We start from the raw sequence: 27,697 nt of genomic DNA on the forward strand, positions 1-27,697 counted from the left end.
GATAATTAGAGTCAAAGGAATTTTAAATGATAATTGGTATCAACAATGCCATTAATTTAATTCAAGAAAACTAGCCACTGTTTCCACATTGTTTCTTGTCAGGCTGCAGGAGATAACATGAAAGAAACAAACTTCTAAAATGTTTATGTGGTTCTTTTGTGGATCTAAAAGCTTACAGACTATTTGAAGTTAAAAAATAAACTGAGATTTGGTTTGCTAACTTAGAGACCTGTTTTCCCTTCTTTGAAGTTTTAATGATTGTGTTAATAACGCTAAGTAAAATGAAGATATATTTTACTAATGTGTGATTGAGAACTGCCAGAATTCACTGGTTAATTCATTGGAAAGGGATACAGAGCTACAGATGCCTATCTTATCGTTTAGATTTTTATCTCCCTCTCTTTTCTGTTTTCCTAGTTAGCTGCTATAACCAAATTAAGGTCAAAAGGCCGGATTCTTACAAAAACAGACCCAAATAGCATTAAGAAGCTAAAGGAACCCCAGGATGTCCTGGAAGTGAAGGAACGTGTAGAAAAGAACAGCACATTTTCTCCTCAAGGTACTCCAAATGGGAAGCTGTCCAGTGGGAAAGAGACACTACTTATAGAGGAAATGTTCCAAAACATAATCAGCCTGAAGGCTGAAAGACTGAAAGTGAAAGTTGCTCAGTCGTGTCCGACTCTTTGCGCCCCCATGGACTATACAGTCCATGAAATTCTCCAGGCCAGAATACTGGAGTGGGTAGCCTTTCCCTTCTTTAGGAGATCTTCCCAACCCAGGGATCAAACCCACGTCTCCCGCATTACAGGCAGATTCTTTACCAGCTGAGCCACAAGGGAAGCCCAGTACTGGAGTGGGTAGCCTATTCCTTCAGCGGATCTTTCTAACCCAGGAATCGGATCGGGGTCTCCCGCCTTGCAGGCAGATTCTTTACCAACTGAGCTATCAGGGAAGCCCTCGACATCAAAAGTCATTATTTTGTTTCCACTTTTCCTCTATGGAGAGTACCTAAGTAGAATTTCTGCAGCTGGAACTGATTGTTTTTTATAATCATGTTGAATTAAAATGAAATTATGTACAATTTAAAATCTTGAGATTACTCATTGGATCTTTGCACCTATATGTTAGTATAAAGATTTACTTTGTTTTAAAGGAGCAGACCTTGTTTTAAATTGCCCTATTTTAATTTTTAAAACTGAAGCTGACAATTGTCACTTTAACCTCAATTTGTAGATAGGAGTTTTGTTGTTGTTACCTCTTTTCATAATTGGCCCTTATTTTAAGGTGAAAAAGAGATTCTAATTTAGTGATCAAACCTCCATCCCCTCCCTCCATTCTAGTTTGTACTTCTCAGTTCACTTCTTCTAAGAGCCTCCCTTTGTTGGTACCAGGGGAGGTAAATTCAGTTGAAGGGTCTTATGGCGGGGAACAGAGCTGGGGGAAGCTGAGTTGGTGAGGCACACTGACTCTGCAGTTCCTCTGTGACAGCTCACACTTTTTCATTCTGCTCTAGCTGAGGATGAATTGGAGCCTGCCAAGAAAAAAAGGAGAGAGCAACTTGCCTACCTGGAATCTGAGGAATTTCAGACAATTCTAAAAGCAAAATCAAGGCACACGGGGATCTTAAAAGAGGTAAGAAAGAGCCCAGAACGTCACAGATAACAGAGCTATCCTCTGACTCGGGTGCTTTGTTATGGGACTCAGAATTTGTTCCTGTAACCTCAGGTGAAACATTAATTGTATGTTGGTTTGTTTGAATTTATTTTGAAGAACAGGAATATTGCTAATAGATTTTAGCTTTGCCTTTGTTGCTTTGAAGAGTATCATTCAACATTATTTAAATTGACTTTGATATTAAAGTATTTCAGTCCATGTTTTATAATAACTTTATATTGTATAAAAATATCAAGTTACTGTGTTGTACAAGACATCAAGGCACAGCTGTCTCTCCATAACCATAGGACTTGTCCGGTTGCACCTTAGGAACAGTCGGTGTATATTAAAACCATGCACAAATGTCGTAGGGTTGTATATAAATAAAGCTATTAGGTTCAAAAGTTATAATAGGTTTTCCATCCACATGGATGCCCTATAGAACATTCAGAACAATCCTTTGATGTATGAGGTACTGTTCCGTGCACTGCAAAAGGTGTAGTGCTTGTGGTCCCTGTCAGCAGCAGGGGTAGTGGTCACTGAGATAACAAAAAAAGTATTACAGCAGATTTTTTAAATGTCCCTTATTTAGTGCCAGCATGCCAAATGATCTACCTTTCTTTTGGTTAATAAAGGCCTAAGGAGACAATTAAATACTTTTCTACTGGACTCGAAACAAGAGAGGAGGTCAAGCAAACCCTGAGAGACTATAGAGCCAAGTTCCCTGGCACTTTATGCCTTGTTGAGCTGTGCTGACTTGAACCGTGACCACATTCTGTCATGAATAGCTCTCTGCCCTCATACCTTCTACACATTGTTCCAGACAAGCAGGGGTTGCTCCTTCCAAGTGCTTGGTCTGGAGAATAGAATCAGACAGATGGGATGCCATCACTGAGGAGTCATCCAGCACCTCCCATAAACTAGTCTGTGTTGAAACAATGGAAACATTTCCCTTCTGGGGCACACTTGAGCTCATGACACTGCTAATCACGTCAATAGTTTAAATTTGTATTTAGTGTCTTACACATCACCAAATGCTTTCATGCCTTCTATTTGTCCATTAAGGGCGTATTTCTACTTAGCATCTTTTGGATTGCAGTTCACTGAGCCATACATTCATATAGTTAGCTTGTTTCTTCAGGTCTGATTTGATTATTATTAAACAACTGCCTGAGTCTGTATCAGATTTGGTTTAAGGACTCCTGGGTGTCATGTCACTCCAGGCCGAGGCTGAGCTGCAGGAACACTATTTTGAGCCTCTGGTGAAAAAAGAACAAATGGAAGAAAAGATGAGAAACACCCGGGAAGTAAAATGTCGAGTCGTGACATGCAAGACGGTGAGTGCAGGAGATGGCTGTCCCTATGGCCTATCTGTGGGCTCTGTGACCTTGCAGGGTGTGGAGACTCAGTGGGGTGTGGGGCCATGTTTTGTGACCGGAGTCCTGCCTGGGTTTAGGGTCATTTAATTAGGCAGGACCCCAGTGTTCTCTCTCCTCCTCAAGTTTTTTTGGTTTGTTCTTGGCTGTGCTGGGTCTTCGTTGCTGTGTGGGCTTTTCTGTAGTTGCAGCCATTGGGAGCACTGCTCTCTAGTTACAGTTTTGGCTTCACATTACAATGGCTTCTCTTGTTGCAGAACACAGGCCCTAGGGAGCACGGGATTCAGTCATTGCGGCTTGTGGGCTCTAGAGCACAGCCTCAATAGTTGTGGCGCATGGACTTAGTGGCTCTGTGGCATGTGGGATCTTTCTGGCCCAGGGATTGTACACGTCTCTTGCAGGTAGATTCTTTACCACTGAGCTACCAGGGAAGCCACCCTTCTCAAGTTTTAACATGTCCTCAACCCTTAGTTTCCAGTCCCTTGGGCCCTTAATTGAAAAACTTGCCTTGGCATCAGATGTGATCAACCACTTTTGTTCCCTTCTCCTCAGGGCCTAATGTAAATGTCCCCTGGAAAAGTTCTTTCTGTACATGTTTCCTGGTATTACCATTCCTTTTGAGTATACCTACATGACTAATCAGCATTGTGAGCATGTGTAAGAGGAAGAAGAGGCTTAGCTTACAACTTACTCTGACTTTATTTTTGAAACCTTAGATTCTCCTTTATATTTGGTGGGGGCGGCACTGAACCAACTACTCCTTTGAGGAAGAACAGACCCTAGGGAGTCAGTAAAGCCTTTACCTTAGAGGACAGCTTTTCTTCTGACAAGATGGCCATATTAGGACAGAGATGGTGTATTCCTTTCCTGTTGCTGCTTAACAAATGACCACCAACTAGGGGCACAGAACAGCACAGATATATTATCTCACAGTTCTATAGGTCAGAATTTTATGTGGGTTTTGCTGGGGTGAAATCCATGTGGCAGTAGGGTGCATTCCTTTCTAGAGCTCTAGGGGAGAATCCGTGTCCTTGCCTTTTCCACCTTCTAGAGCTTGCCTACATACCTTGACTCGTAGCCCCTTCCTCCGTCATCAGAACCAGCAGTGGGAGGTGGGGTCCTCTCAGCGCATGGCTCCAACCTCCTTTCCTCTCTCCCACTCTTGAGGACTCTTGTGAATCCTTTGGGCCCACCTGGACAATCCAGAATAATTTCCCAATCTTAAAATCAACAGATTAGCAACCTTCATTCCATCTGCAACCTGAATTCCCCTTTGCCCGTAACATAACATACTTGTGAGTTCCAGGGAATAGGGTGTGCATATCATGAGAGGATTATTTTGCCTAACATAATTGGCATACCACCATATTCTGCCCTGTTTGAGGCTGCCAAGACCAAAAGTTGTTCATCTAGACTCAGTGTGATTACCAGAAATTACATAGCACTGTCCTGACTGTGTTTCAACCCTCACCTACCATTTCTTGTTCTGTTCAGTCCTTTTAAGGATCAAAATTAAATTACTTAAGATCTTTCTTGGTTTTACTGCTTATGAAATAGGAGTAGTAATAAGCTTATAATCCTTTTCAGAGGCCTTATAAGAGAAAGTGAAAAAGCAGCTCATCATCCTTCCTAAATAGGCCCCATGCCTATAACCTGTAGTCTTATAATCAGGGCCTAGAGTGAATACGGGGTAGACCAACTAAAGCTACCAGAAATTTCCAGTCCTTTTTTTCTCCCTAGCTATTGTCTTGATGTCACAAAAGATTACTGTGAATTTTACACCTGAAGTTGGGGGCAAACATGAGAAAAAAATGGTATTAATAGGGGGAAAGTCAAGAAATCACAGGGATCACTGCACCTGAAAGATGGTAACTCCACTAATCACTGCCTGCTAATGATAAGAGAACAGAAGTTCTGAGGAACAGGCCGCCTTCATGGCAGCCAGCTCCTCTCTCCTTCAGAGCTCTTGACCAGATCTTTGCGCTGGTTCTGTGCAGTGTGCCTACACCCACTTCAAGCCTCTGGAGACCTGCGTCAGCGAGCAGCATGACTACCACTGGCATGACGGTGTGAAGAGGTTTTTCAAGTGTGCCTGTGGAAACAGAACTATCTCCCTTGACAGACTCCCCCAGAAGCACTGCAGGTATGAGAATTCCTGGGGTTCTTGGTCCCACAGGCTTCCTGAACGTTCCTTTTTGCAATTCCCGGGTGATGCTGTTCCCTAGAAACTTCGGACGGTCCTTGACCCCGAGAGGGTCAGCCTTGTTCTGTGCCTCCTTACAGCTCCTGGGTATCCCCAACTGCTCCTGGAGGGAGGGGATCCTCCCCCTTCCATGACAGTACCCCAATACTAAATATATTGCCTGACACTAGGTTATCAGAAACGTTTGTTGACTAAATGGAGCCTGGGTGGTGTGGGTTGTATGATGTTGATTCTTTGGAATTTGAGGCAATTTTGCTGTCACTTTTAGTCTTCCCAAGAATGTTTCACCAGCATATCCTCACTACTTTTTGTTGTTGTTCACTTATTTCGTTTGGGTTGTTGTTTATTTCCTGGAGCCCAAACTTCACTCTCATGTCAAGTTTCTCCATGGCTGATTTGGAATGAGGGTGGGGGTGGAGGAACCCAAACCCCATGCTGGTTCATCCCCTTGTCAGAGCTGGTTTGTGCTTTTTTTTTTAAACAATTGAGATTAGAATTGTTTAAAGTACCTATTCATATATTGATACTTGACTTCTCTCCAGAATATTGTAACAGCAAGAGCTTGTGTAAAACAGAGTATCAGAGAAGTGTGATCATTAAGGCTAAGCAGTAAGTGCAACTCAAATGAAGGAATATGATGCTTTTCAGCCCCCAGGTGGCACTGTTACTTTGTTAAGAACTTGTGCTTTCTCTGGTCCCTCTCGTCAATTCTTGATCTAGAGCAGAAATGGGCAAACTTTTTCTGTAAAAGGCCAAATGGTAAATATATTAGGCTTTGCCAGCCCTGTGGTCTGTTTCACCACTACTCAAACATGTTGTTGTGCTAGTCATAGGTAATACTCAAACAGACATGGCTGTGTTAAAAAAGAATTCATGAAAACTGTGGCAGGCTGGAGTTGGCCCATGTGTTACAATTGTCTGACAGTGAGTTGTGTGTAATATCATCATTGATCTGGTAATGGGCTGTGAAAGTTCTCTCAGTAGATGTTAAACAGGTCTGTAGCTGGGGAAGGTGATGGAAAGGCTCCCGGCTAAGTCCTTTGCAGCAGATGCTCAGAGTGGGGTCTAAGGAAGATGGGGAGAAAGGATGAGCCTGATGGGGTGGCCCTATGCCCAGGACCCTCTCAGATCCAAGGCTCCTGGGAGCCACAGTCCCATTACTTCACTGTATTTCATTTGTTTCTCTCTCCCCAGTGTAAAATTGCTAGAAAATAAGCTTTCCTTGTAGTATCTCCCTGCTTTCTCAGGGTTGGACTCAACTACCATGTTAAACAATGACAATGAGTCTCTAGGCCCTTTGACTAAAAGAGAGTGAAAAATCTCTGGACCAGGAAAAGATTTTCTTCCTGTTGTGTTGCTTTGGCCCCAAATTTAACAGTGACCTTTCAGTGGAAAAGTCAAGATATCACTGTCTTCCCTGTTCTCAATACTGAAAATGGGAAAGCATTGTTCAAACCCAAAGGAAGAGTAATCCTCTCTTACTACAACCGTTGAGTTCCAGAAAAGGAGAAAGGAACAAGCCATGGGCTTCTTGTCGCTATAGGCTGGCTTTCTCAATCTGAGGGTCATCCCAGTGATCTTCACTGGAAACCAAGCTCACTCTCCTCGCCTGTAGAGTGCATAGCCCTATGCAGCACTACCATTTGAAATTCCTTTTCTGAAGTATCTATCTGGCTTTTGACAGACTTCAAAACCCATTGCTCAGATCACTGATGTGTGTATTTTCAGTAGCAGTAGAATGTAAACTGGAATATGAATCTCACCTTAGTGAGCTTCTGCTTAAATGAGGCGGATCTCCCCACAAGTGCAAGGAGCACTATTATCTTCATGTATGTGGACCTGTAACTTCATCACTGAGTCAATCTGATCTTTTCTGTTTCAGTAATTGTGGCCTCTTCAAATGGGAACGGGACGGAATGTTAAAGGTATGTCATCTGTAAGGTGATAGATTTTAGTGACCTATGCAAATACTGTTGACCCATTTCTTATTAAACTTTCTGTTTTTCTAGGAAAAGACAGGTCCAAAGATAGGAGGAGAAACCTTGTTACCAAGAGGAGAAGAACATGCCAAATTTCTGAATAGCCTTAAATAGCCCTGACTTCAAACAGGTACCCGTAGCTTACATTGCCCCTTGTGGTTCTGGAAAAACAGTTTTGGCTCTGAATTGCCCATGTTCCTGATTGACACAGTCGAATACTGTTAAGCCTACAACTTTGCGTTGGTTTAACATCAAATTTAACATGACCTTTAAGTGGAAAATCGAGATACTAAAAGGTAGATGAAGAGTTGTGTTTCTCTGTCTGTTGGGTTATAGAATATACGACGTCACTTCTTAATCACAGTAAGGTTCTGGTATTTATGTGGACAACCAGAGGCAAAAGAATGAATTTAGCTTAGGTGACTTGCCTAACTTCTGTGCTTCAGTTTCCTCATCAGTAAAATGAGGAAGGTTGGACTAAATGTGAAATGTGCATTCACAACTCTAAAGTTAATACAACATTTTGCCATTTAGAAAATTATGACCATCACCCTTGATATAGTTTCACTATATTAATATTAAATAAAACCCAGGTTCCTTCTGTTGATTCTGCTGTTACCTCCATTTTGTTCTTGGAAGTCAAGTCACTGACCCACGTGGCATTTCAGTTCATATCTATATGGTTCTTTGTGCCCTTACATTATTGCAGAGCTCTGTAATGGAAATACCTAAAATTTCATCATCTTAAAATATGGTTTTGTTTAAATATGGCTTAAAGAAACTGAAACCTCTAACCAAAACAACTGTAAAACTAGAGAAACCATGAAACCCAATTGGAAAACAGAAACATCTCACAAGGAGAATCCTGTGGAGTTTCCGATTTGCAGATATTGTTTATTAGACACACTAAGAATTTTAGATCAGGGATCACTGGGACCTGTGGTTACGCTCAAGTTGGGCCCTTCTGCTCACTGGTTCTGGGACTGTGGCTGAGGTGCCCGTCCTCAGTTTCCCCATCAGCAAAATGAAGGTGATATCTTGGTGGCATGGACTCTTGTGAGATGGTGCATGTGTGCAGGAGCACAGTAGGTGTGACTTTCGTCATCAGTGAGAGAAATGGAGCTTCCCATGTAAGAGCACAGAGACCTGAGATGTTACGGGCACCTGGACAGAAGGGTGATGATGGAGGTGGACAGTGGTGGATGGCCTCAAAGGAACAGACAGATTGTGCTGGAGAGGGAGTCCAGAGTCACGCTCTGGGTTAGGTAACTAACTGCATGGATATTGAGAGGAAACTCTGAAGGAATGGGAGGTAGATAGCCCAGACATTCAGATGCATCAGGCTCCCCACCAATGGAAGATCAAGGTGGTGACAGGACCCAACTCTGGGGCAGTGTCAGTAATGCCTAACTCGGGAGCCGCGTTAGGCATTACTGACAGGGCAGCTTAGCCGCCAGGGCAAGACCCGTACAGTCTGAGGTTGGAGTGGACTCATGGGAATGTGGACTGTGAAGTGAAATGAAAGTCGCTCAGTCATATCTGACTCTTTGTGACCCCATGGACTACAGTTTTCCAGGCCAGAATACTGGAGTGGGTAGCCTTTCCCTTCTCCAGAGGATCTTCCCAACCTAGGGATCAAACCCAGGTCTCCCACATTGTGGGCAGATTCTTTACCAGCTGAGCCACAAGGGAAGCCCAAGAATATGGAGTGGGTAGCCTATCCCTTCTCCAGCAGATCTTCCCGACCCAGGAATCAAACCGGATTCTTTACCAACTGAGCTATGAGGGAAGTCCAGTGTGGACTGTAACCACGTTGTATACAAACATCCTCAGGCTTCTAAAGAGCAGTTGTAAGAGCACGAAGGGCTAGAAGAATGCAGTCAGCATTCCGGATAAGGCAGTATGGGGTCTCATTGGATCAGCTCCATCTTGTCCTGCACCCAACTCAGAGGTGCCCATAACGTCTTAGGTCTTTGTGCTGAACCAGCTCGGGTTTTGGTGTCACCAGCAAGAATTAGGGTATATGACTCTGACAGGGTCGCAAGCAGAAAAATAGATGGGGAGGTGAGTTACTCATCGAAGATCCTTTCCAGGTCAGTCTTCAAACACAGATAAAAATGTTGAGGATTGGCTTTCAGAGCAAAACAAAGGGTTGGGTGGCAGCACGTGGGGGTTTCAGTGAACCAAAAGGGGCCGAGTTCCTAATTATTTAAGCCAGGTCATGGGTACATGGAGACTGGTGCTTGTGTCTGTATTGTCATATATGTTGTAAGATATCATGATGAAAGGTAAAAACAAGCAACTCCAGTTTTTCTTCTCTGTGATACCCACCCATTATCCCTGGGGCCAGTTATTGCTCCTTCCTCCTGTCTATTGCTGTATTTTGAGCGTTGCTATGGCAGAAAACTTATTGTAGTGGGTTTGTTTATCCACAATATATTATATGATATGATATCATATATTTATCCACAAATATACAAACTGCTAGCATGTATATTTTAATGTGGTTCAATTTCAAGGTGCCAAGCCCAGTGCTACCCTACTGGTGTTCAGTAAATGTTGGGTGGATGGAGAGAGTTTAAAAAATGTGAATACAAGGAACTTAATAAATGTTTTCTGAATTGTTCAATGCTGTAAAAGTGCTGCACTCAATATGCCAACAAATCTGGAAAACTCAGCAGTGACCACAGGACTGGAATCCCAAAGAAAGGCAATTCCAAAGAATGCTCAAACTACCGCACAATTGCACTCATCTCACATGCTAGCAAAGTAATGATCACAATTCTGAAGCCAGGCTTCAACAGTACATGAACCATGAACTTCCAGATGTTCAAGCTGGATTTAGAAAAGGCAGAGGAACCAGAAATCAAATTGCCAACATCCGCTGGATCATTGAAAAAGAAAGAGAGTTCCAGAAAAACATCTACTTTTGCTTTATTGACTATGCCAAACCCTTTGACTGTATGGATCACAGAAAACTGTGGGAAATTAAAGAGATGGGAATACCAGACCACCTGACCTGCCTCCTGAGAAATCTGTATGCAGGTCAAGAAGCAACATTGAGAACTGGATGTGGAACAACAGACTGGTTCCAAATAGGGAAAGGAGTACATCAAGGCTGTATATTGTCACCCTGCTTATTTAACTTATATGCAGAGTACATCATGTAAAATGCCGGGCTGGATGAAGCACAAGCTGAAATCAAGATTGCCAAGAGAAATATCAATAGCCTCAGATACACTGATGATACCGCCCTTATGGCAGAAAGTGAAGAAGAACTAAAGAGCCTCTTGATGAAAGTGAAAGTGGAGAGTGAAAAAGTTGGCTTAAAGCTCAACATTCAGAAAACTAAAATCATGGCATCCAGTCCCATCACTTCATGGCAAATAGATGAGGAAACAATGGAAATAGTGACAGACTTTATTTTTGGTGGCTCCAAAATCACTGCAGATGGTGACTGCAGCCATAAAATTAAAAAGACACTTGCTTCTTGGAAGAAAAGCTATGACCAACCTAGACAGTGTATTAAAAAGTAGAGATGTTACAAAGGTCCATCTAGTCAAAGCTGTGTTTTTTCCAGTAGTCATGTACAGATGTGAGAGTTGGACTATAAAGAAAGCTGAGTGCCGAAGAATTGATGTTTTTGAACTATGGTGTTGGAGAAGACTCTTGAGAGTCCCATGGACAGCAAGGAGATCCAACCAGTCAATCCTAAAGGAAATCAGTCCTGAATATTCATTGGAAGGACTGATGCTGAAGCTGAAACTGTAATACTTTGGCCACCTGATGCAAAGAACCAACTTATTGGAAAAGACCCTGATGCTGGAAAAGATTGAAGGCGGGAGGAGAAGGGGATGACAGAGGATGAGATGGTTGGGTGGCTTCACCGACGCAATGGACATGAGTTTGAGTAGGCTCTGGAAGTTGGTGATGGACAGGGAATCCTGGTGTGCTGCAGTCCATGGGATCACAAAGAGTCAGACTCGACTGAGCCACTGAACTGAACTGACAGGTCAAACATGCGGGCTACTCCATTTAGGAGAGTCCTCTGCTTGGGCAGCCTGAGTTTGCAAACACCATTTGACCCAAGTGAATGCCACCTAACGATTGAGTCAGTTGATAGGATTATTATTTTGAAATTTAAACTCTAGCTAGAAACAATACATCTTTCTCCCAGGATAGTATTATAGTAGGAACATAACTCTTAAAAGGACGTGGTTGTGGGAGATAGTTGATTCAGGTTTTCAAGAGCCTGGAATAAATTTCACATGCCTTAGATTCCATCAAAGTCTGCTCTGTGTGTAGAAGTTTCTGTGTCTGAGGCTTGTGTTCCCCTTAAGGTCACACACTTTTAGGAGTATTTCACTTTCCAGGAGGAATGTATTGTTTTGTTTTCTAAACAGAGAAAATGTTTAAATCTCAAAAACAATCAAAAGCACTTGAAATTCTTATATTTTTGATGGCTCATTTCAAGTAGATGTGTTTGTCCCATAAACTTAAAACAGCGGTGGGTCTGAAGTAGGTCACACCTGAGCAGCCACCTGGACACTGAGCTGCAGGTTGCTCTTTGAAGACCCCTCCCTGTATAAGAAACATGTTCTTGTTTGAACCAAGGGTGTTGTGAGAGTTCAGATTCACTTCTGTATATGTTGTGCAGTAACATTCTTATAAAGGTGGATGGGTGAGCTGAATGTAGATGCCCCTATTTTTAAATTTGACTTTTAAATTTTGAATAATTAAAAATATAATTGAGTTACTTCTCATTTACTCTAGGTTTTGGGGGGCTTCCACTGGGGGATGCTGTTTGTGTGTGTTTTGTTAGAATATTTAGGGATGAGAGGGGTAGGTAGGCCGGAGGGGGCACATACTCATTTACATTAAAAGTATGGTTCATCACAAGGCCAATCTTTAAATCCTCCTACCCTCTTTACCAATGTGTATTAATAGCAGTGTAGGGCTTATTGTATAATCAGAACAGGGTAAGCACATGGTGGTCTAAGCACACAAAAATGGTCATGTCCTCCATGGTTGATCACAGTATTCTGATCTTCACAATAGACTTTTTTTGGGGGGAGGGGGGTTTATTTTGTTTGTTTGTTTTGAGCATGCTGCACAGTTTGTAATATCTTAGTGCTTTGACCAGGGATTGAATCCAAGCCACAACAATGAAAGCCCAGAATCCTAACAGTAGGCCACAGAGAACTCCCTGTGCCTTTTTTTGTTTAGAGGAAATAAGTGGCTTTTTAAAGAAAATTATCTTTCTCTTGAGTTTTCTTAAACTACTTTCCCTTTCCGAACAACAGAAGGAAAACTGAACTAATTTATGTTGCAATGATCCAGAATAGCAAACAAGAAGCTTCTGAATGAGGAGTGTGGAATTGTCTCCAAAGAGAACTGAAAACATTGAATTTCAGCTTTTAAAATTTGCCAGTTTTCAACTTTTAAAAACATTACAAATTGATGTATAGGAAAGTTGACAGAGAGCGATTGCATGAGTTGAGTTTTTGTGTAAAAGTTGATGATAGAAGTAAAGCTAGATGTTTATAAGAGACTAAATGTGTCTGATGACATTACTTTTTTAAATTCAGGAGTGTAAATCTGTTTGCCCGAGTTGTCACTGATAGCAGCCCATCTCGGCCTCTGCTCTTACAGGTAAAGCAGACACTTTGGATGCCATGGGGAGAGATTTGGAAACAGCGCCGCTCACAAGAAGGATGATGGGCTCCAAAAATGAAATTCTGTATTTGTCAGTATTGAGGAAAGAAAGAACCATTTTCTAAAGAAAATAACAGGTACAAAAGGTGGAAGAAATCAGTGGGCACAGCTTGACAGTAGTTTGTGAAAAAGCTGTGGAAGTTTTGAAGATTAAAGAGAGCCAAGAATATTGCCACACAGCTGAACTCTCCAGATCAAATAGAGAAGAGACCTGCCATGTCCTACAGTCAGACCACATAGCCAATGAAATTGACTTGTGTTTTGGAGAAAAGCCAGACAGCGGTAATTGAGGCGGTGAAAACTCAAAGCATTTTCACTGAGAAAGAAAGACTAGAAATATATATACAGTGGGTTTTTGTTATTCATAGTAATTGTTTCATGAAGTTACCAACAGAGCTAGTAGATACACAGTCACTGCTCCTAGAGGAAATACAGGTTAGGTTTCTGTGAGCCTCTAGTCATGTTTTCTTCACTGGCTCAGTAAATAACTTTATATTATACATGTTTGTTTAAAGACACCTTATTTAATATATATTGTCGATTCATTAACATGGAACTCACAGTCGACAGCCCTGTGACTCCTGACCAAATGAAGCTGATCTCAGCACATGCATTTTCTCTGGATGATCCGTGCATCCCATCCTTCTTACCCTCAGGGACAGTAGATCGCACTTCAGCGCTCTGCCTGGGAGCCATTTTCAACATCAAAAGCACCTCAAAAAAGCCCAACACTGTGACAAACGTGGCACGAAAAGGACATCTTTTTACACATCAGAGCTGAAATTAGCAATAATGTTGCTTTGACCTTAGCTAGGAGCAACTCAAGTTTCTTGTTAGTCTGCACATGTGGGTGTCTGTAGTGACCACAAAAAAACACCACAGGTACTGTTTTTGGAATTAGAAGTAAAATTTAGTTATTAGGTGATTTTGGAAAAACACGGAATCCACAAATAATGAGGAACACAACTGTGTAATGTTTCCCCAAACAGGGCCAGACCAGAATTGTTCTCATTTTGCAGATTAGAAAATTAAGTGATTTGAAACATAGATTGCAACTAAGTCTGTGATAATGTTGCTTGAACAGAGACTTCACTATTGGTATTTTTTTAAGTCAACTTTATTAAGGGCTAAATTTCACACAGCAAAGAGCACACATATTAAATATATCGTTTGGTAAATGTTGGCGAATTTATATACCCACATAACCACCACCAAAGGCAAGATAGAGGGCATTGCCATTACCCCAAAATGTTGCCTTTGCCACTTCCCAGTCAGGCCACATGCCCTGGTCACATCCATCACTGAGCTGTTTAGATCTGTGTTTCCTAGAGTTTCATATAAATGGAGTCAAAACAGAACATACTCTTATACTTCACATATTTTGAAATAAAGCCATGTTGTTGCCTATGTCCATAGTTCATTTTTTATTGCTTAATATTTCATAATATGGATATATCACTTATGTCATTTATTATGTTACTATGTCATTATTCACCTATTGATAGATAATTTGGGTTGAATTGTTTCTAATTTGGGGCTGTTATGAATAAATAACAATATTCAGATACAAGTCTTTCTGTGGATATATTTTTGTTTCTCTTAGGTATCAGTAAATAGGAATGGGATTTCTGGAAAGTGTAAGTTTACTCTGTAAGAAACCACTAAACTATTTTCCAAGTGGTATGATTTTACATGCCTGTTAATGATGCATGAGAGTTCCATTTGCTCCACATCCTCACCAGTACTTGGTATTGTCAGCCTTTTCAATTTTAGCCATTCTGATGGGTGTATCTTATTGTGGTTTTAATTTGCATTTCCTTCATGACATTTTTTCCTGTGCAGTTGGCCATTTGTATGTATCTTTTTGGTGATGTATCTGTTTACTTTCTTACTAGGTCAAGTTGAAAAAATTCTGTGTTCTAGATGCAAGTGCTTTTTGCAGATATATGTGTTACCTAGTTTTAGCTTTACTATAAGGTCTTCCCTCATAGCTCAGTTGGTAAAGAATCCGCCTGCAATGCAGGAGATCCCGGTTCAATTCCTGGGTTGGGAAGATCTGCTGGAGAAGGGATAGGCTACCCACTCCAGTATTCTTGGGCTTCCCTTGTGGCTCAGCTGGTAAAGAATCTGCTCGCAATGCGGGATACCTGAGTTCGATCCCTGGGTTGGGATGATCCCCTGGAGAAGCAAAAGGCTACCCATTCCAGTATTCTGGCCTGGAAGATTCCATGGACTATATAGTCCATAGGGTCGCAGAGTCGGACACAACTGAGAGACTTTCACTTTTCATTAGGTCTATGATCCATTTCAAATTAATTTCTGTTTAAGCTGTGAGTTAAAGATTATGGGTCATTGTTTTCCAAATGAACATTCAATTGTTACAGTACCATTCAGTTAAGATGCTATAATTTTCTCATATTATTTTCACTTCTTTGTCAGAAAATCAGTTGACCATTAGGGTCTGCTTCTGGACTTAGTTCTGTTAAGTTAATCTGCATGTTATTCCTTACGCTAGTACTATTGTCTTAGTTAGTGTAGCTATATAAGTGTAGGAATCAGGTAGTACCAGCTTGTTCTTTTTAAAATTTGTTTTGGCAATTCTAGGTCCTTTGCATTTTGATGTGAATTTGAATAAGCTTATCAATTTCTACCCCAAAAACCCTGCTGAAAATTTAAGATTGTGTATAATCTATAATTTTAAGATTTTTCATCTGTGAATATAATATGTCTCTTCATTTATCTGAATCTTCTTTAATTTTCTCAGCAGTGTTTACTGGTTTCAGTATTCATATCTATTTTTAAATAGTTTTATGGTGCCATAAATGGCGTTTTTTTCCATTTTAAATTCCAGTTATTTTGCATACATGCTAGTATACAGAAATAAAATGCATATTTGTCTATTGGCTTTGTATCCTGGGACCGTGCAAAACTTGCATACTAATATACCAACTTTGTAAATAGACTCCTATTTGAAAAATCAAAATAATACGGAAAGTGGACAGAACTTTTTTTAAAGTGCCATACATTGTAAGATCATAGAGTATACCAAAGTTCCAGTTCAGTTTAGTTCAGTCGCTCAGTCGTGTCCGACTGTTTGCGACCCCATGAATCGCAGCATGCCAGGCCTCCCTGTCCATCACCAACTCCTTGAGTTAACTCAGACTCACGTCCATCGAGTCAGTGATGCCATCCAGCCATCTCATCCTGTGTCATCCCCTTCTCCTCCTGCCCCCAATCCCTCCCAGCATCAGAGTCTTTTCCAATGAGTCAACTCTTCGCATGAGGTGGCCAAAGTACTGGAGCTTCAGCTTCAGCATCATTCCTTCCAAAGAAATCCCAGGGCTGATCTCCTTCAGAATGGACTGGTTGGATCTCCTTGCAGTCCAAGGGACTCTCAAGAGTCTTCTCCAACACCACAGTTCAAAAGCATCAATTCTTTGGCGCTCAGCTTTCTTCACAGTCCAACTCTCGCATCCATACATGACCACTGGAAAAACCATAGCCTTGACTAGACGGACTCTTGTTGGCAAAATAATGTCTCTGCTTTTGAATATGCTATCTAGGTTGGTCATAACTTTCCTTCCAAGGAGTAAGCGTCTTTTAATTTCATGGCTGCGGTCACCATCTGCAGCGATTTTGGAGCCCAAAAAATAAAGTCTGACACTGTTTCCACTGTTTCCCCATCTATTTCCCATGAAGTGATGGGACCAGATTATTACTACGTAACCAGTTTGCTTTTGGACAGATCCCTTAACTCTTAAATTATGAAAATCTTGCCAAAGGATTAGAACATAATTGGTTGAAAAGAAATTAGAAATGAACTTTCCCAATGAAATCAAACTGATAAAAAGCACATGTCAAGTTTTTTGATTTGTAAATTTTTAAAATCATTCTGGGTCTCAAGAAAATTACCACCTCCTTCCAAAAATCTAAATAAACAAAGGCACAAGATAATAAGTTGCAAAATCTCCTTGGAGCACATGCACTCTAAAAAGAAGAAGATAATGAAGAAAATCACAACATACAAAATTGTGTGAAAAGACAATGGGTTTTTACCAGTTCATCTTTTGACAAGGTTTTTCAGTCTCTTTCCTGGAAACCCTGAAGGACTAGGAAATAGTAAGGAAAGGACAGAGAAGAGTTAGTTAAGAGAGTGTCCCAAGGGCCACCCTTTTGATAAGGCCAGTTGCTGAAAATATGGATTCTCCATTAGTGTATTTCCTATGAAATTCTGCTGCCCAGATTCCAGTCCTGTTTCCTTTGGCATCCTTCTCCTTGCCCGAGAAATGGCTGCAATTGGATTTGAGTGAAGAAATTCTAAAACTCTGAGATACAGTGGAGCCCTTGTTAAGGATGGGGGTAGAACTCAGAATTTTTTCTGCCAGAGATCTTTATCTCGAGTTAACGTGCCAAACGTAGTCACTGAAGAGGCCAGGACGGGCCATTTTGTTATTTTGATCTGGCCACTCACCTAGACTGTTGTTGGTATTTGACATCTACGACTCCAGCATTCCCTCCTCTGCATGCAGCAGGGTTTTTGACCCAGGTGGCTGCAGGGTATGGCCTTGAGTCAGACCTCATCATCGGCTGCCATGCATCTAATTGCTGGCTCTCCTGCCAGAAGGCAACGGCTGAGTGATTGTCACCATATGAGCCAATCTGTGGCTCCTCTTGTTCCCTGGCTGAGCTGAGAGAGCAGTGCTTTGCCTTTTCTCTGTAGTACATCTGGGCATGTGAAAACACACACCCTCATAACTTGGGGTTACCAACTTAAAGGTCAGGGACTGAATTGTATGGTGTCTGAGTTTTGGCCAACCAAGAGGGCATTTTGTGTGGATAGAGGATAGACCCACCCAGCAGCCAGCAACCCTGGCTCAGGACCTGAGCTGGCTGTCAGCAGAGCTTGCACCTGCCCCATAACAACCTCGTCTCTCAGGTAACCCACCTTTCCTGGGTAACCAAGCTGAGGAGAGGCATTGTGGCTCCTGCATGCCTGTTAGTAAAAATTTCTGATCTGTGTGTGGGGCTGGGTACATGAGGGAGCCTCGCTATGGAGAGCACAGGGGGTCTACCTGGCCCATTTGCCAAGCCTCCCTGTCGTGCTACTTTGCAGAGTGGAATAGGAAGTGGGTGGGATGCACATCTGAGTCTCCCCTGTAGCTCAGAGAGGACGATCTCTGACCTTTCCCCCCCTCAAGCTGACTGATTTCTCCAGTGTAAACCAGAGCCTGCAGAGGTGGAGGACAAACAGCAGAATTCCATTTTGGTCTGTTTAGCTTTTTCCAAAACTTAGAAATACTCATTCTTTCCAAATAATTTCAGTCTCATCAGATAATAAAAAACTAATGAAGTACTGAAGCATCTGCAGTTTTTGTTTCTTGCCATTTTTTTCTTCTGCTTTCACCTCCTAATTTGAAGTGCCTGGTACTTGCAGTGAGCACTGTGGGGAGCAGGGGGTTTCCTACAAAGCCTGTGTGTTGAAAACACGCCCAGAGGCAGGTGGGTGGCTGTTGGGAATATGTGAATTGAGTAGGTTGGGTTTCACTGATTTCCTTTTGGTTTGGTTTAGGTTGAGTTTACGTACACAGAGACGTCTAAGACTTCCATAACATTAGAGCAGACATCTCAGTGATCCCCAAAAGAGCATAATCAAAATACTGTAAGCTTCAGCTGCCAATAGGCAAACACAATTGTGTCATGTCTAAAACAATTTGGTACAGCTTTGACTTTTGTTGTGTTGGGTCTTCACTTGTGCCCCAAGCCTCTCTCTCCAAATGATGAATCGCAGGACTCCTAAGAAGAGAGTGGCTCCCCTCTTCCCCCTGCCCAGGTAATACCATTTAGTGGTAGAGTTTGCCCAGTCCCCTTCCTACCTTCTCAAGGCTAGTTCAGCTCCTGCTTGGAGTTTGTGTGAGGAAATACAATGATGACTATACATGAGGCAATTTGGAATGTGCATAATTGCTTGATCACTAGAGTATTTTCAAGACTTTTATCCTAGTCTTTAAAAAAGTTACTTTGTATTCATTGCCAAGTGTCCACATCTAACTAATTGCTCCACCTCAGCTGGCTTTTTCTCAAAAAAAAAAAAAAAAGTTGCCGAATACTGGCCTGGAAACCGGCTTCCAAAGTAGGCTGGACTAACCAGCTAGGGACCCAAGGCAAGGGGGAAGCAGAAGACCCAGGGGAGGGGACTGGGAGATGGCCAGGAGTGGGTGCTTTTTCTTCATCTTTGAGAAGAAAGATGATCCTCTGATCCCACAGAGGTGCCCACTTAACGTTGTTCTTGAGTTTTCTGCATTCTTAGTGTGGAATCCCTGAAGACAGTTGGGAGCAAGGCTGGAAATAACCTAGTGCTTAGTCTGTGGCAGGAAGGCAGAGCCACTGGAACAAGAGAGGGCACTGTTACGGGCTGAGTTGTTTTCTAGGAAAAGATACACAGAAACCAAACCCCTGAGACCTGTGAATATTGACCTTATTTAGAAATAGGGTCTTTACAGATGTAATCCCGTTATTGAGGTAGCAGAAAGTGAAAGTGAAGTCACTCAGTCGTGTCCGACTCTGCGACCCCATGGACTGTAGCCTACCAGGCTGCTCAGGCCATGGAATTTTCCAGGCAGAAGTACTGGAATGGGTTGGCCCTTAACGACTGGTGTCCTTACAACAAGAGACACAGACAGAGGGAGGAGTGTGTGGAGACATGGGGAGTAAAGGCCATGTGATGGTGCAAGGAGTGACTGGAGCAATGCTGCCACAAGCCAGGGGACAGCTGAGCCCCCAGAAGTTAGAAGAGGCGAGAGAGGACCTCCCCTGGAGCCTTGGGAGGGAGTGTGGCCCTGCCAACACCTTGATTTCAGACTCCAGCCTCCACAACTGTGAGAGGATAAGTGTTCATTTTAAGTCTCCCAGTTACGGAAGCTCTAGCAAACTAACACTATGAAGAAAAAGGAGATGGTACTAAAACTGAACCTTATCTGCTGGCTACTTTTGGTTACAGCTGGCCTCACTGTAACCCTGGCTTTTGATTGATGCCATTAAGAAACCACCATTGAACCTTAAGACTTTTTAGAGACGTGAGAAGCACCTGGGCTCAGAGAATGGTTTTTACCCAAACAGTTGCATTTACAGGTCCCTTTCAGTCACATAACTACTGAGACAGGCTGATGAAATAGTGAGACATGCTCCCAAGTCCAAGCTTCCTGATACCCAAGTCTATGTGAGCCCCACTGTCATTTGGGAGGGACAAGTTGGCGCCACTCAGCATGAGATTCAAGAAGACGATACAGTGTTGACTCAGCGTTTTTATTCATAAGCTGTAAGCAGATACACGATCTTTTCTCTCTACTGTGATTTCTCATCTTTCTGTGGACCAGGAGTCTCAGTGTGGGAGCGATGGTGAAGCAACAGGGAACCTCTAGGAGGGATACCAAGAGGCCCCACAGGCCTTTGCTCACCTCAGAAAATCATCTGCCAAGAAGCGCAAGCCTGGGCGTTTCCATCCATGAGAACAGAAGGCCCTAGGTGACTGAGGCCCTGTGAAGGGGCCTGTTTGTGTGCAGGAGAGGTGCCCGAATACCAGGGGTAAGCGGGTGTCTCAGGCTCAATCTTCTGTGTCCCTCAAACTGAGCTCAGATGTGGTGGCGGTTGTAGAGGTAGGATGGGTACAGGCTGTCGTAATGCCACTGGCGCCACTGCTCGACAGCCTCCCGGCTTCTCTCTCCCTGTTCTGGGGACAAGAGATGAAGTCCTCATGTGAGGATGGAGGGCTCGGATCTGGGCACAGCCATCAAGTCCCCCAAAGTATCCACTCTGCCCCCATGACATGAACCATTGTGCCTGTGTACATGGGTGACAGAATGTCCCAGCTGGAAGGGCCTAAAAGGATGCCAAATCTAAAGCCTCCCTTTTACAGATCTGGCCTAGAGCGAGTTGCCAGGAGAGCAAAACCAGGATCCTACATTCCATTCAGTGCATGTTCCTGCTCAGCCAGCAAAGACGGGGTAGCCACGTGCAAAAACTGGCCCGGAGACTCACCAACTAAGACAGAATACAAAATCACAGCAGCAGAAAAATAGATTGCAAAAGCATACTGTTGAAAAACTCACGGAAGGAAATCACTGTCAGTTTCAAGTGATGGGATTGTGAGTGAGGTTTTCCCTCTGTTTCTTAGCTTTAAAAATAAAGTTACATTGTTAGAACTAATTGGGAAAAGGGCTGGACCAAGCAAGTGCAGGAAAATCTTGATAATTGCTGATTCTGGGTGATGGTTATATGAGGGTTTGTTATAATACATATTTTTCCATATTTTTAAAATGTTTCATAGTAAAAAGCTAGAAAGAACAGAAGGGAATTTTTAATGAGTAAGAAGTCTCAATTTTTCTGTCTTTGATGAGATGTGTTTCTGAATAGGGCTTCCGTTGTGGCTCAACTGATAAAGAATCCAAATAATGCATTTTTGAAGCTATAGAATTAGGCTCCTGGTGCCAGTTCAGGACTGCCTGTTAGCCACTGTTGTTGTTCAGTTGGTAAGTTTTGTCTGACTCTTTGCGACTGCATGAACTTCCCTGTCTTTGTTAGCCACTGTTAGGTACCAGTGAACCACGAGCAGACATCCCAAGGCCATCAGTGTTTAAAAAGCATCCTCAAAAAGTTAAACAGAATTACCATGTGGGAATAGATGAAAAGATGAAATGTGAGAAGATAGACTATAATTTCTAGATATGTCTGTGTGTATTCAGCCATGAAAAGGAATGAGGTTTTAATATCTGCTATAACATGAATGAACCTTGAAACATGCTGGGTGAAACACACCAGACACAAAAAGATATTGTGTGATTTGTCTTCTGTAAAGTATGTGGTATAGACAAATGTGTATGGACAGAGAATATATTAGAGGTTTCCAGAGACTGTGGGGATAGGGGAATTAATGCATAATGGGTGCAAAGTTTGAGGTGATAAAAGTGTTTTGGAAATAAATAATGATGGTTGTTGTGAATGTACTAAACGCCACTGAATTGTACACTTAAAATAAGTGAAGGTGGCAAAGTTTAATGTTCTGTATGTTTTACCACACTTTTTTTTGGGTATCTGGGGAAAATGTTGGGAAGATAGAAAGTTAATAGAAGATAATTGCAAGCTCTATATGATGCATTTGGTCATCTTTCGTTTACAAAAACATGGGCTTTGCTGGCAAACACCTGCGTTTAAATTCCTTACTACCTATCTCACCTTGGACATTCACATATTCTTTCAAAGACTGGGTTTTTGAAACTGTAAACTGGAAATTGTAAGACCTGAGCACTGGCCATAAGGATTATGTGGTTCAGCACAGAGTCTGGCAGGACAGGTGCTCAACCGATGACAACAGCTGCTGTCACAGCGTTCCCCGAAGGCCTGTGTCCTGCAGCCTTTCCGTCTGTGGGCAGCACCTGAGGCCTAAGCCTCAGTCTCCTCTGGCTTTGCTGGAGGACCTGGCATCCCTCAGGTGCCTCACCCCTCATCCTGATTCATTGTGGAAGGAAAACAGTGAACATTTTCCATCCAGGTGCTAGGGATTTCGACCTGAAACATTTAAAAATGCACAAAATAAAATGCTGTTATTAATACTATGAGTTAAAAAAAAAAAACACTGAAAGAATTTTAGAGGCCACATCCTCAATTTTTAAATGCCTTGCCCCAAGCTGTCCACCAAGTTAAACAAATCTGTAACAGAAATATTTGCTTCCGAGTTACAACAGTCTTAGCTTTTTCTGGGACAATTGATTTGCCAGGATCCTGCAGCCCTCTGGGCCCTGGTGATTGTGTCCTTTCCACTAAGAGATGCCCTAAGGGCACCTCACCTCTCAACTGCACCAGAGCGAGCAAGTAAGGAGGTTGGTGACTTCAGAAATGAAATCACACTTTCTCTAACAAAGGTCACCATAACTGGGGTCTTAATGCCTACTCTCACCTGCATCCAGAAACTTACTCAGAAGCATTTCAATCTTGAAGTTTCAAGAAAGACCAAAAAAGTAATAAACACACATGTTGGCCTGCCCGGTCTGAACCCTGTACATGTTCTGTGGATTTTTGGCCATGAGTGACACGTGAAAATAGTCAATAAATACAAAGTCGAATCCCCTCTGTGGGAGGCTGTGGTTCGAAGGTAGAGTGTCTGTCCACCCATGCCCACACCCAGAGGCCCTGTTGAAACCAGCATTCCCAAGGGGAGGCTGGAGCCATCTCCCAGGAGCAGAGGGTGGGGATAAGGTGTGCAGACTGCCTGGTGCGAGACACACAGGCAAAGGCCAAGACTTCCCAAACAAACACTTGCAGCAACTGGATGGGTTTGCAAACCACATAGGAACTTGCAGGGGCCCAATGCTATGAGTGAGGGGAGCTGTCCTGAGGGCTGTGGATGTTCAGGTTGCAGCAGGGAGGGTACAGAACTGAGTTCATTTGTCGGGTTTGCTTCCACCAGTCACCAAACGCTGATAATAGTGACTAGGGATATGGAAGTCCTAGGTTTTCCAGGATGGGCAGTTCTAGAGCCATGACGTTGATGTAAATCCAAACCACTTGAAAGTGAGTTTGAAATCCTCCCAACCCAACTCTGGGAATGAAGGCACAAGTGTAGGTACTGAGACAGAACACACCCAAGTAGGAGGAGAAAATACTATCAACCAAAAACTCCCCAGCCCCACAGTCCCCAGCCAGTGGTACCCTACGTGTTCTGACCTTTTCCATGCCTTCTCAGGTTCTGTAGCTACTTTTGTGACTTTCTCCCTTTTTTTTTTTTTTGAGACTCCCATAGATACGAATTGAAAGTAGAGCTGCTCTTATCTCCCTCCTCTAATTAAAACTTGGGACATAAATAAATAAAACTTAAAGGAAAAGTAGGGAGAAGGCAATGGCACCCCACTCCAGTACTCTTGCCTGGAAAATCCCATGGATGGAGGAGCCTGGTAGGCTGCAGTCCATGGGGTCGCTAAGAGTCAGGCACGACTGAGCGACTTCACTTTCCCTTTCCACTTTCATGCATTGGAGAAGGAAATGGCAACCTACTCCAGTGTTCTTGCCTGGAGAATCCCAGGGATGGAGAAGCCTGGTAGGCTGCCGTTTATGGGGTCGCACAGAGTCGGACATGACTGAAGCGACGCAGCAGCAGAAGGAAAAGTATAGACAGATCACATGGTTTTCCCACAAACTTCCAGTTCCCAAAAGTCACCGGCTGATGAGCTCTTACCGTCGTTTTGCTCCTCCACGAAGTTCTCAAACTCGTTCCTTTGTTCTTCATGATACTCTCTCCGCAGCTCGTCTGCCCACAGCTTCTGCCTGTTCTCCACTGAGGGAAAGGTGAGAGTTGCCCCCAAGAATAGGGGCAGCCACATGCATTGAGGGGGACACCAGTCATTCTGCATAAGAAACTCAGGTGCAGATGAGGCTGTTTGTGAGGGGCTAAATGCGGGGCCTTACTGCAGTGGTTCACCCCTGACATAGACTTTAAAACCTGAGGGACCTGGGAGAGCATCCCAGCCAACCACCTCGTTTTGTGTATTAAGAGGACTGAGACCCCAAAAGGTGAAGCCGTTTGTGTGCTTAGTTGCTCAGTAGTTTGCGACCCCATAGACTAGCCTGCCAGGCTCCTTTGTCCATGGGATTCTCCAGGCAAGAATACTGGAGTGGGTTGCCGTTTCCTTCTCCAGAAGCCATTTAGCTCCAGTCATAAAATGAGCGGTGTAGCCAAGCTTGCTGGTTCTCTTAGAAGCTAGGAATTCTTTCTCAGATGATAGAAATGAATTCCCTGAGGGAATAATCCAACTTGACACTAACACTTGCATATCCATTCTGCAACTTTGAGCACCTGTCATGGCCAGAATATATGCTAAGCACTGGGATTAAAAAAGCAAGTAAGAAAGATCCTATCTATCCCTCTGCCTAAGAAGTCTGTAGTCTGCTTAAGGAAAAAGATAGGAAAATAAATTGCATTCAACATTGTGGCTGCTGTGATAGAAATCACCACAGGGCCTGAAGATGGTGTAATCATCTTCACATTGACCTCTTCAGTGTGAGAACTGTGATTGTCTGGAGGAAATTCTTTCAAGAGCACCTCAGTCTCCCCACTGTGACATGAGGGAATCACACCATACTTGTGTGAGGCATTCTGAGGGCCAGCTCTCCCTCCCCACACATGGCCTTCCTGCCTATGGATCTTTCCAATGAAAGCCTCATCAAAATAAGTATCTTGAAACTAAGAGAGCCACAAATTGGACCTCTGACTCGGCAGTGAATAAGACAAGATGCTAGATGCTGTTTTTACACCATGCACCGCGTACCTAGAATACATCCCTCCTCAGGAACGTGCCTTTCCTCCAATTAGTTCCTGTCACCGTAAAGTAACCTGCGTCTTTACCCAGAAGCTTAGAGATAGGAGATGCCTGTTTTCTGCTTCCAAGTTCATTTATCAAAGTGTCGCCTTCCTTTACTGAACCTGAGACATAAGTGGGCATTGTTCTTCTGCCCAGCGCCAGAGCTGACTGGGCGACAGCAGGTGAACTCAGGTGTGTCCTCGGTGTTCACCAGGTTGTCCTGGGCAATGCCTGAAACCCTGAGCTTCCAACCCGGGTGACAGACCTCTGGCTTAATCATGTGCCTCGTTCTGAATCCCCTTAAAGGATGGAAACTATTCGCCTCCTAAATTCATGCCCATTCCCCACTGGGAGTCTGCCAGAAGGTTACTTCTCTCATTTCCATCAAGAACAGTCCAAGCTCCATCACAGTCTTTTCAGTGTTTCTTGACATTTGCTAACCTCTAAATCTCAAATTGTGTGAGGCCTGGAGATATTTCCAGTGTGGATTGTACTTCTCCAATTAAAAAATAAATAGATACTAATTTTATCTCAAAGCATTTTCATCTCACTTCTTGCCCATCATTTGAAAACAGTCCTGTTATTTTCACTGAGCGAGTTACCTTGCTGAGTGTGCTGAGAGGCACAAAGAGTTTATTCAGACACACACAGAAGTGACGAATCAAGCCTTGGACTCAGTGACTGTCAGAGCTGAGTCCTTGGAAGAATCTAGTTCAAGGACAGAAAACTCAAATGCCTTCAAGGGTTGGCAGGTCGTTACAGGCAGGCAAGTAGACACCAAAGCCTACTTTAGGCTGAGGAGACATTCTTCCAAGCTCAAAAGTCTCCCAACTGCATTGGAAGTGAAGACTTAAAAACACTGCTGGCTGAACACCATTCTTTAAATAAGGGGCTTATAAAGAAGGAAACTTGGGCACAGTGAGAGGAAGTGGTCAAGGCCACTTAGCAGCAAAGCTGTCGCCAAGCCCACATTTCCAGTTCCCTGTCCCACGTGCCTCTTCCTGCCTGCAGTGCTGCTCTCTTGGCTATAAAGTTACACCACAAATTATCCAGAAAGCACACACTGAGCTGTGGTGTCTGCACTCCACCAGAACATAGATTTCCCCCATAACTTTCTTTTTTTTGGCTGCTCCACGTGCATGTGGAATCTTAGTTCCCCAGCTGCGGATTGACCTGTGCCCTCTGCAGTGAAAGTGCAAAGTCCTAACCACTGAACCACCAGGGAAGTTCTCCCTCTTAACATTTTAACTTTCAGAAATTGAGGGCCAGTTCATCGACTTCAGTGCAGTCACGTGGCCCTTCCCTCTTTGTTCCTTACCCTGACGGCATAGCCAGTCAAGACTGACCTACAGTCAAAGAAACGTAGTGTAACTTCTGACTCAGAGCCACAGTTACTTTGACACTCGAGGACCTGGGTTGAGCCCTCCGACCCTGGCCATCCCCACAGCCCAGCTGACTGTGGGAGAGAGAAGGAACAGGAAGGAGCAAGAGCAGAAGGCAGGCCACAGTGTCTTACCATTGACCTCGTCCTGGAATCTGGGGGACCACTTGCTGTGCTTCTTGAGGAAATTCAAGGCATCTGATTCCTGCATGAAAATCTCTTCCACGTCTGAGACCCGAGGAGAGAGGCTGGTCACACCCGGCACAGGCTCACCGAGGCTATGTCAGGAGCCAACCCATCCACCCCGCAGCCTTGGGTGGCCCCGGTACTCACCTTCCTGTGCCTCTTGTCCTGCCACCTGCCTCGGGCCCACTGACACAGCAGCCCCCTCCCACAGCACTGTGGGATGAGAGCACAGCATGAGGGCTGCAGCACCCCAAGGGAAGTCCTCACCCCGAGACAGGCCAGGACGGTCCTTCCCAGGCCCTATGACTTGCCCTGGAGCCCTAGACACAAGTACCAGTCACAGTTAGTCTCCCCAGGAAACTGTCAGACAAGCTGTTTTCTCTGTGCTGCATTGTGTTACACATGCACACACAAGTACAGCCTTCTTAACAACAGGCACCCTCTTTACCTGGGCCACCTAAGCCGCCTCACCTAACACCAGGTCCATCCTGGAACCTCCCCATACTCACTGGACAGGAGTGCAACGGCAGAGAGACAGATCAGAAACAGCTGTCTCCAGGCCATCTTTGGAAAGGCTGAGGCTCTGTCTGGGGACCAAAGAGAGGATTCTACAGACCCTGAGGCTGCTGGGTCCTCACTTCTGTGTCAGGCAGGCCAGGAGGGAGGGAGAGAGAGAGGCAGGAGGCAGGGATGCCACTGAGGGGGTGTGGGAGGGGTCCCGGCCGTGGCTTCCATTGGCTGCTCCTGCCGGAAAACTGGAGATGTTTTTGGCACCTTGCAAACCTCACAGAAGCAGAGCTTGTCATTGAGGCCCCAGCTGGGACAGTTCTGAAGTGGCCTTTCCAAGATCTGCACCC

The 27,697-nt window shown here is 43.7% G+C and overlaps 2 protein-coding genes across 8 annotated transcripts in view; one reads left to right on the forward strand and one right to left on the reverse strand.

Annotated features, from left to right (window-relative positions):
* MCM10 (minichromosome maintenance 10 replication initiation factor) overlaps positions 1-14,496 on the forward strand; it is a 36,861-nt gene extending 22,365 nt beyond the window's left edge. For all 7 annotated transcript variants that reach the window (XM_061436051.1, XM_061436055.1, XM_061436053.1 and 4 more), the window contains exons 15-21: positions 418-559; positions 1,514-1,632; positions 2,877-2,990; positions 5,027-5,172; positions 7,115-7,157; positions 7,242-7,341; positions 12,864-14,496. In XM_061436051.1, the coding sequence (XP_061292035.1) occupies positions 418-559; positions 1,514-1,632; positions 2,877-2,990; positions 5,027-5,172; positions 7,115-7,157; positions 7,242-7,325 (648 nt within the window). In that variant the 3' untranslated portion in view covers positions 7,326-7,341; positions 12,864-14,496. The remainder of the gene's footprint in view (positions 1-417; positions 560-1,513; positions 1,633-2,876; positions 2,991-5,026; positions 5,173-7,114; positions 7,158-7,241; positions 7,342-12,863) is intronic.
* A 5,718-nt stretch (positions 14,497-20,214) lies between these two features.
* UCMA (upper zone of growth plate and cartilage matrix associated) lies at positions 20,215-27,483 on the reverse strand. Its single transcript, XM_061436061.1, has 5 exons — positions 27,350-27,483; positions 26,988-27,053; positions 26,790-26,882; positions 24,151-24,249; positions 20,215-20,652 (listed from the first exon to the last, which is right to left on the reverse strand). The coding sequence occupies exons 1-5, from the start codon at positions 27,402-27,404 to the stop codon at positions 20,555-20,557; spliced, it is 411 nt and encodes a 136-aa protein (XP_061292045.1). The 5' UTR covers positions 27,405-27,483; the 3' UTR covers positions 20,215-20,554.
* Between the last annotated feature and the right edge of the window lie 214 nt (positions 27,484-27,697).

This window comes from Bos javanicus, chromosome 13 (assembly GCF_032452875.1).
Source record: "Bos javanicus breed banteng chromosome 13, ARS-OSU_banteng_1.0, whole genome shotgun sequence".
Taxonomy (NCBI): domain Eukaryota; kingdom Metazoa; phylum Chordata; class Mammalia; order Artiodactyla; family Bovidae; genus Bos; species Bos javanicus.